General features: G+C 33.7%; 1 protein-coding gene across 1 annotated transcript; it reads left to right on the top strand.

Moving 5' to 3' along the window:
- Nucleotides 953-10020, top strand: LOC109353867. The gene is made up of 14 exons (XM_019596226.1): nt 953-1929; nt 2337-2474; nt 2584-2711; nt 2802-3012; nt 3134-3371; nt 3528-3678; nt 3793-4119; nt 6668-7520; nt 7650-7769; nt 8267-8400; nt 8503-8713; nt 8833-9070; nt 9149-9299; nt 9553-10020. The coding sequence occupies exons 1-14, from the start codon at nt 1098-1100 to the stop codon at nt 9904-9906; spliced, it is 4086 nt and encodes a 1361-aa protein (XP_019451771.1). The 5' UTR covers nt 953-1097; the 3' UTR covers nt 9907-10020.

Here is a 10614-nt window from a genome sequence, read left to right as displayed (position 1 = left end):
TCACTATCAACGACTTCATCTAAAAAACGATGAACATAGGAAAATTCTACCACGCTTCCGATATCCTTTTCAACTAAAATTAAAAGAAAAAATTGTAAAACAATTAAGTTGATATATTTCTTTTTCCTTTCACGCGATTATATCATAACGGAGGACAAACTCCACATCGTCACTTTGAAGTATTCACAAAAGTATTGAATATGTGATTGAGAGAAAATCTTACAATAGTTAGGATTTTATAACAAATACATCAAAAATAATAAGAAAATAAAAAATAAATATATAACATGTTTATGATTTAATATTTTTAGCGTGCAGAAACAATAATTAATCTTTATAATATTATATATCATTCTTTTCTTAAAGGGATTATGACAAAGATCACATGTTTCAAAAAGTTCATGTTTTCACGTCCCAAACTAATCACATTACAACAAGTAATAAAAAAGAATTACTTTCATTTTTTATGATTTTTTTCTTAACTACTTGTTTTTTTTACAGGATTACTACACAATGAGATACCAAATCTTGGGACGGATCATCTTCTTCTACCAAGAAGGATCACATGTCTCAAAAAATTCATATCTTTATATTCCAAGCCAATCATCTTACAACAACTAACAAAAAAATTACTCTTTTTTATGATTTTTTCTTAACTAGTTATCATTTTTTATTTTTTATAAGATTAGTACATAATAGGGTACCAAATCTAAGGACATTTTAGTTCTTAACGATTACTAGAAATAATTTGGAAACGTTGTTGTTCCACTTGTTCTAGGAAGCAAGAGACCCATTTTCTCTGAAGAGTGAGAAGACTTTAAGTCAACCATCATTTCCACATTCAAACCAATTCATACTTTTCCTTTTTCCCATCTCTCTTACTCTGACCTTTTCTTCAACACAACACTAAACAATATAAACAACAAAACATAGAAAAGGAATTTAATACATAACAACAACAAAGCTTGATTTTTCTGCCTTTAAAGTTCAGCTCCACTTGCCATAACCATAAACATAAACAAATCTTATCAAACTATAAACTACAACACTCAATCTTTCAACCAAAAACCACTGTGACCTGAAACATTAACTCCACCATGTCTTCAAACTCCATCAACCTTATCTTTCCTTTTATCCTTATTATCTTCTTCCATTTTCCATTAACTGAAGCACAAGGTCCTACTTATCTTTACCACATTTGTTCAAATTCAACCAACCAAACCACTGTTCAAAACAGTGCCTTTCAACTCAACCTACATACCCTTTTCTCTTCTTTATCTTCCAACGCCACTGGGAACACTGAATTCTACAACACCACTGTTACTGCCACAAATTCATCAGATAAAGTCTATGGACTTTTCATGTGTAGGGGTGATGTTTCTTCTTGTACACAGTGTGTGGTTGATGCAAATGAAAAAATATCCTCAGACCCAAAATGTTCTTTGTCTAAACAAGCTGTTATTTGGTACGAAGAATGCATGGTTAGATATGATAACACTTCATTCTTCTCCACTGTTTCGATAAGACCCGGGGTTTACTTGTTAAACACGGCTAATATTTCCAACCAGGGAAGTTTCATGGAGTTATTGTTTGATACCATGAACAAAACTGCAGATGAAGCTGCAAATTCTTCTGTTCTTGAGAAGAAGTATGCTACAAACCAAGCAACTATTTCAGGATTTCAGAACCTTTATTGTTTGACTCAGTGCACACCAGATTTGTCACCCCAAGATTGCAGATCATGTCTTGGTGAAGCCATAGAGAGACTTCCAACGTGTTGTGAGGGAAAGCAAGGAGGGAGAGTTTTATTTCCTAGTTGTAATATTAGGTATGAATTGTACCCTTTCTATCAGTCTCCAACACCAGCACCAACACCAACACCAACACCATCAGGGCTTGTTCCTCCAACAAATAAATCTAATTCAGGAGGTAATATATGTACTTCAATTTTCGTATACTTTCATGGGTTAAATATGTATACTTGTATCTACCAACAATACATTGGTTTACTAGTGCAAGAACCCACTAGATCCACAGGATTACCAAAATATAAATAGTTCAATTCTAGGGAGCAACACTTTTTGGGAGGGATAACCATACACCCCGAAAAAAATTAGTTCCTTACCCAAATAAATTTACAACTTTGATTATGGTAGAACAAAAATGTTTTATCAAGAAATATTTTCACAATTTACAACTTTGATTTTTGTAAGTACTTATGTTTTTTTTATTGTAAGAAGTTGTTGGAAAAGTTGTCTAAATTTATCATTCAGTTGTGAGATTACAAATGATAGACTAGTTTGGAGTTATTGACAATATTTGGCTATGAATTGCAGGAAGTAGTGGGATCTCATCAGGGACAATTGTTGCAATTGTGGTCCCTATTACAGTGGCTGTGCTGCTATTTATTGTAGGCATTTGTTTCATAAGTAAAAGAACAGCTAAGAAGAAAGACTCTTCTCAAGAACAAAAAAGTAAGGATCCACTATTGTAAACTGAAAAGATATTAACTTTTTTCATTTTCTCCATATTTGAACGCCCTGCTGTTGTAATTTTATCTCATATGCATACAACTTTGCTTAGTAGCTGCAAGTGAGATCACCGGTACTCAGGAGTCGTTGAGATTTGATTTTAGTACAATCGAAGCAGCCACAAATAAATTTTCTGAAGCTAACAAGCTTGGTGAAGGTGGATTTGGTGAAGTTTATAAGGTATAAAGTGAACATGCTTTTTGTTTCTTTATAAAAAGGAAATTATACAGTTTGTGTATGTACCATTTAATCTTATGCACAAAAATTCAGGGTTTGCTTCCAAGTGGACAAGTCGTAGCTGTTAAACGACTCTCTAAAAGCTCTGGACAAGGTGGCGATGAATTTAAGAATGAAGTAGAGCTTGTTGCAAAGCTTCAGCATAGAAATTTAGCAAGGCTTCTAGGATTTTGCTTGCAAGGAGAAGAAAAGATACTTGTTTATGAATTTGTTGCCAACAAAAGCCTTGACTATATTCTTTTTGGTAAGTTCATCTTATCTGAATTCATTTGATTTGTTGTACTTGTTTCTGCATTTCATTAAACCGATTCACTTTTTGTGAGATTTTAAATATGGGTTGAATATATTGTTTGTTCAATGCGCAGATCCTGAAAAGCAAAGGATGCTTAATTGGGCAAGACGTTATAAGATTATCGCAGGCACTGCTCGAGGCATTCAATATCTTCATGAAGATTCTAGGCTCAAAATTATCCATCGAGACCTTAAAGCTAGCAATATATTGCTGGATGAAGATATGAATCCAAAAATCTCAGATTTTGGTATGGCAAGACTATTTGGAGTGGACCAAACTCAAGGAAATACCAGTAGGATTGTTGGGACATAGTAAGTTGCAGCTTATATCTTAGTTTAATGATCAGAGTTTGTTCAAAATTTCAAATATCTTAGCAGTTTCAATGAAACAGAATTAGAAGCTCAGTCAAGTCTTCCAGATTTCTGTTCCGCCCTATGCTAACATTGTTATGTTTTTATGTGTTTTAGCGGTTATATGTCTCCAGAGTATGCAATGCACGGAGAGTTCTCCGTTAAGTCTGATGTATACAGTTTCGGAGTCCTCATTTTGGAGATTATAAGTGGCAAGAAGAACAGTTCTTTCTATCAAACAGATGCTGCTGCTGATCTATTAAGCTATGTAAGTGGATAAAACATTACAAATTGGTCCTACTTGGGTTAATTCATTGCTTATCGTGAGACCGAAAATATAGTGATCAGATTGTAACAAATGCTTGATGAAATTTTTGTGTAGGCCTGGAAACTTTGGAAGGATGGAACACCGTTGGAATTGATGGACCACACACTAAAAGAATCATATCCTCCAAATGAAGTTATCAGAAGCATCCACATTGGTCTACTTTGTGTTCAAGAAGATCCTGCTGATAGACCTACAATGGCAACAATAGTTCTTATGCTAGACAGCCACACTGTTACTCTACCGGTACCGAATGAGCCTGCATATTTTCTACACAGTGGAACTGATCCAAACATGCCAAAGGAACTGCTATTTTCTCAATCTGCAGTCATTTCCACCCCACAGTCTGTCAATGATATGTCAATTAGTGAAATGGATCCTCGATAAGTTTGAAAATGTGCGTAGGTTTAAATCGATAAGAATAGTAGTCTATATATAAAACTGTATATATCTACCATCCTTAGACCACTTAAGGTGGCAGTTTCGTACACTAGGTCACCTTTTTTTTCTTTTATATTTTCCACGTGGAAATAATACATGCGGGTCGTCTAGTTCATCTTGTATTATGTGTGGACTTTTATATGTTGTTTTCTGTCTGCAAAATGTAAAATTTACGCGTTGATGTGGAAATTGAGGATCAACTATTTGCAACATTTTGAAGTTATGATGGCCATAGCATCTGTCTGAAGTTGTATTTGGAACTGTTATTGCTCAAATCTGTCACTCCACTAGTTGAAGGAGCAAAACAATATTTATAAAGGACTTTAGCCTCTAAAATCTAAATGTCAACTTTTGCCTCAAGATAGAAGAGCCTAATATTTGTTCTATGTGAAGATAAAATGATCTAGAACATGTAATGGCATATGGTATCCACACATTAGTTGATGCCAACTAGAATTGTCCTGCTATAGTGATATTCACAGTTAAGCCATCAACATTGACTATATATAAACCAATCAATCTTTAGCTAATTAAGAAATGAAGAAATTTCTTCACTTTTGTTAGAATTAGAACTAATGAGAGGGTTGAAAACTGAATTAGCCACCCTCTCAATAATTTAACTAAATCTAATATTTTAAATCTTTTCCTCCACCTATATAACATGAAATGGTTGAAACCTGCTTTAGTTAATGTGTAAGCTTTTAAAGTGTCTGATTCAGCCCTTCTAGTAGCTGTCTTAGTCTACATCAGAGTAAAATACCATGTTTTTGGTAAAACTCAACCAAGTCTATTGTTTAATTTTAATGGTTTCCTATCTTTTAGAATTTATGATTATGGAATTAGAGGCCGTGTGTAACAGTGCAATTAAGAAACTGAGAATGAATATTGATTAATATAAGAGAAAAAATATATATGCTCTGATTATATAGGAGTTTTATATACTGTTATTATATCTTCTACTTTTTTATGTTGAATTATTATTGACTTTTTAAAAAAAAACCCACTTAATATAATTGAACAAAGGTTCCACATTTGGTTACTCTCCATTTAAGAACAAAGTGTGGCCTTAATATAATGTAGCTCCTATATTGAAAAATGGTTCTAAAATGAAATAAATAGATGCTTCCACGTCTGGATTCAAGAAAAATCTGGCCTTAATATATTGCTCATGGCCACGCATCGGAAAATGAGGACCCAATTATGGAGCTACAAGCACATATGTTAGATTCTGGACATACAGAATCTGACATAAAACGATTAATATGATGAAAAATATAAATTGACCCAGATTTCTTTGACCACAAAAAAGAAGAAAATATTAAATTTTGTTTGTGAAACATAAAGTTAAGAGTATTATGTGTATTTACTAAAAAAATAAATTAATTTTACCTATTTTTTATCATGTGGATGTTGATTTGATACTATCATCAAGATTTAATATCTCAAAATCAATTGAGGTAGATAAAGATGAGAAATTCCAATAGAATACATTTATATAACATATATAAAATAAAGTCTCAAATCATGCCTCTAGGACATAAAAAATGAAATAAATTTTTTCTTCCTTTGGTTTGACTTTGTCAAGCCATTAAGATTGACTTGACCATAAAGAGTCAATGGAGTGATTTCGACGTTAGTCCTCAACCACTCAAGCCTCCATCAAATGTCTTCTGAGAATGTTTACAATGTGTTTATGTTAAAAATGGATGTACAAGTTATAAAGTTCAGATAAATGTACAAGTTATAAAGTTCAGATAAATGTACAAGTTATAAAGTTCAGATAAATGTACAAGTTATAAAGTTCAGATAAATGTACAAGTTATAAAGTTCAGATAAATGTACAAGTTATAAAGTTCAGATAAATGTACAAGTTATAAAGTTCAACTAATAAATATTTTTTTAAAAATGCACCAAGTTGTATTTTGAAATAAGAAAGAACTGAGAAAGAAGCTTGAATTGTATAAGTATTTATGATGCATGGTTGGTGTAAATTAATATAACAAGGAAGCAAAGGTGTCCTCCTTCATTCACTCCTGTCATATTCTTCATTCAACCTTTCTAAAAACAAAGATTTGTTCAGTTGAAAAAATCAAAGTCTATGGAGTGCAGAAAGAGTCAAAGTCTATGGAGTGCAGTGTCCAAAGAAGTTTCTTATTTATATTTTTTAATCAAGGATATCCCTGTCTCAATAAGTATCACTTCTAAGAATTGAACTTTGACTTAGCCTGATATATCCAAGGACCTCTAACCTAATACACGTGGATTAAGTGAGATTTACGCTATTAGATCAACACATTGTTTCGATAACATGAATAACCAATGGCAATTACACTATTATAAAGCTATAATGCAGGGACCTTAAATTCCAAACTCCAAAGTTAAATGTTCATAGCTTTCACACTTGTTGAATAGTACAAGGAAGTTCATGGTTTGAAAAGGCCATGGAATATACATACCTATGCATGTAAGATAGAAGTTGCAGCCAATTTGAATCACTTCTCCAATAGAATCTCTGTTTCATAACCATCAATCTTATCATAGGACCATGGTTTTATTTCTTAGTATCCTTATCATACTCATATCACAAATCAATGCTCAGCCAGAATTCCTATACAACTTTTGTCTCAATGACAATGGTAATTACACTGCTAATAGTAGCTACCACAACAACCTCAATACCCTTTTGTCCAACCTCTCTACTAACACACAAATTGACTATGGCTTCTACAATTTCTCTCATGGCCTAGGCAATGATAAGGTTAATGCTATCGGCCTGTGTCGAGGAGATGTTAAGCCGGATAATTGTCGCAGCTGCTTAAATGATTCAAGAGTCCTTCTCACAGAACTTTGTCCTAATCAGAAGGAAGCAATTGGATGGTATGATAACTGCATGTTACGCTACTCGAATCGATCAATATTCAGCACGGTGGAAATTTTACCTAGTTTCTTTAAGTGGAACAATGGGAACGCAACAGATGCTGATCAATTTAATACAGTGCTAACGAACTTGCTAAATGGCCTAATAAGCCAAGCTTCATCAGGAGATTCGCGGCGTAAGTTTGCAGTAGGGAATGCAACAGGACCGGCATTCCAAACCCTATTTGGTCTTGTGCAGTGTACACCTGATTTGTCAGAGCAAGATTGCAGTGATTGTTTGCTAGGGGCTATAACAGAAATTCCAAGATGTTGTGATGACAAGAAAGGTGGTAGAGTTATAAGACCAAGCTGTAACATCAGATACGAGATATATCGATTCTATGAACTTGCCAATGTTGCAACATCATCACCACCACCAACAATGCTTCCTCTTTCTCCTCCACCTACAGATTCATTATCTACAGAAGGTACCTACCCACATGCTGTTACAAATGATAATTCAAACCTTATAAATCTTCAACCTATGACTATGTTGGGGAAATAATTATCCTTAATCCTAGAAATGTCTTAACTAGAATAAAGTTCTGCTTCTGCAGGAAATAGCAGCAACACGCGAACTGTAATAGCAATAGTTGTGCCAATTGTTGCCTTTGTCGTATTGGTCATCATTATCTTCATCTGTTTAAGAATGAGGAAGTCATGGAAACATATTGAAGGTAAGCTAGCATGGTATTTTCTTTTAATATGTTATTCATATGTTTAGGCCAGCTCTTTTGAGACATGAATTATGTAGTGTAAAATGTCTGCTTAACACTACAAGTGCAATATATGACATAATTTAGAGTAATTTCTTGTAAATCTATTTATTATGGGTTTATAAGAATAATAGAATAAGTTTTTTGTTCAGTACTAAAAAAATGCATGATTCAATTCCAATGAAGAAGTAAAATGATAGATAAAGTCAATTGCAAAAATTTGTGAAGTACTCATAATAAAAGGTGTGGTAGGAGCTAAAGAACTTGGCTTAACAAGAGCTACTAATTGTGTCATAAGGTAAAACATTTGTGATAAGAGAAAAGAAAGACAACTTCTTTGACCTCATAATTTGCATTCATGTGTTTTATCAAATTAAAAAAGATATATAAATAACATTATTAATCCAAATGAACTTGAATTCCATAAGAAGAACTTACTGGTTGAAAATTGTTCACAGATGAAGCTGAAAGTGGCGATGAAATTCGATCACCTGAGACATTGCAATTGGACTTTGCTACCATCATGGTTGCTACTAATAACTTTTCAGATACAAATAAGCTAGGACAAGGAGGATTTGGACCTGTTTATAAGGTAAAGATAAGTGTTACATGAAAATATACACAACATGCACCTCAAATTATGGTATTCCTCATACTAGGCCCTGAACTATATTTATCAAACTCAAATTTTCAGGGCATACTCTCCAATGGACAAGAAGTTGCAGTAAAACGGTTGTCTGGGAATTCCTTTCAAGGAGACATTGAGTTTAAGAATGAAGTGCTATTAGTGGCCAAGCTTCAGCACCGAAATTTAGTTACGCTACAAGGTTTCTGTTTGGAAAGAAAGGAAAGGCTACTAGTCTATGAGTTTGTTCCAAATAAAAGCCTTGATTTCTTCATATTTGGTAAATAAGAACTTTTGCTTGATAGAACTGCATATCTCTTACTTTGTTTCTGTAGCATGGTGATGTTCTTTAACATTGTATATAGTCTAGAATATTATATCTTGGCTTTGGGTATGTAGATCAAGTGAAACGTGCACAATTGGATTGGGAAAGGAGGTACAAAATCATAGGAGGCATTGCTAGAGGTCTTGTTTACCTTCATGAGGATTCACGATTGCGCATTATTCATCGTGATCTCAAAGCAAGTAACATTCTCTTGGATGAAATGATGAATCCTAAGATATCAGATTTTGGAATGGCAAGATTATTCGCAACGGATCAAACTCAAGGCAATACAAGTAGAGTTGTTGGAACCTAGTAAGTATTAGAATATGCTAAGACTAATAGGTTACACAACATTTGTATCTGATTGAGCTTACCCATGTTGACATGCAGTGGATATATGGCACCAGAGTATATGTTATATGGACAGTTCTCGGTAAAGTCTGATGTTTTTAGTTTTGGTGTACTTGTTCTGGAGATCGTAAGTGGCACTAAAAATAGTGGTGTCCGTCGAGGGGAGAATGTAGAAGATCTAGTGACATATGTAAGTGAACCTTCTTTTTACCACTTCTCTTTCTCGTCTTTGTAAGTACAAGATTAGAAGATTATCTACAGTCCTGTTGAAAAAACGTGGTCGAGTGCACGAGGCTTTAACCTAGTAGGTCTTTTGAGGGTAGATGTACGCAGCCTTATTCTCGCAAGGGAAGTGGCTGTTTTGAGTCTGTTTCACCCTCGTGTATAGAAAAGTAAAAATAAAAACAGAATGAATATTTCTAATATTGAACAAATGTTTGTAGGCATGGAAAAACTGGAGGGAAGGGACAGGCTCAAACATTGTTGATCCTACACTTACTGATGGTTCAAGAAATGAAATAATGAGATGTATCCACATTGGACTGCTTTGTGTTCAAGAAAATGTAGCTGAAAGACCAAGCATGGCTTCAGTGTTACTCATGCTTAACAGCTACTCTGTTACTCTTCCACTGCCCTCACAACCTGCTTCATTTAATAGTAGGAGAAGCCTATCAGCCAATGCAATCCATTCAGAAGAGTATAATTCAGGGGCAACAAAAAGTTCAAGTGAATCACAAATTCAATCTGTTCAAGCATCAGTAAACGATGCTTCAATTACCGAGCCATTTCCTCGCTAGATTTTACTCATTGAATTCAAGTGTTGTAGTTATCACTATCTGAATTTTTTAGACCACCTGGAATAAACTTGATTGAGATTTTCTTTATTAAAACTAATTTAGTTCATTGCTTCAGTTGTTGCCATACTCTCATATTGTTGGATGGAGATATGAATACATGGAGCTAGTAAAGGCGCTATTTGTTGGCCATAGCATCTGTCTGAAACTCAATACTAGTAAAAACCAATATTTATGAAGGACTTCAGCCTCTAACATCTAAGTGTCTACTTTTGCCTCAAGATAGAAGAGCCTAATATTTGTTCTACTAAAAACCTTCAATTCTTATCTACCAAAAAAAAAATATATATATATATATAGTAGAGATCTTAATTATGGCAATAAATTTTTTATCCTCTATCAAAAATAATAACTAATATTAGTTGGTATGATTTTATTAACTTGATATTCAGAGATAGAAAAATAGTGGTATAGAAATTCTTCACTTGCCACAAAAAAATGCAAACCGGTTTTGTCTTATTTTGGTACTACTCCTATTGTGAAGATAAAATGATCTACAACATGTCAACATCTAATATTGACATTCACAGTTAAGCCATCAATATTGACTAAATATAAACCAACCAATCTTTAGAAAATTAAGAAATGAAGAAATTTCTTTGCTTTGTCAGAATTAGAACTAATGAGAGGGTCTCCCATTGATATCTGTCT

Source organism: Lupinus angustifolius, chromosome LG08, assembly GCF_001865875.1.
Source record: "Lupinus angustifolius cultivar Tanjil chromosome LG08, LupAngTanjil_v1.0, whole genome shotgun sequence".
Lineage (NCBI taxonomy): Eukaryota > Viridiplantae > Streptophyta > Magnoliopsida > Fabales > Fabaceae > Lupinus > Lupinus angustifolius.
The sequence above is the reverse complement of the archived record's forward strand: the minus strand, read 5'-3'. Positions and strand labels throughout refer to the sequence as shown.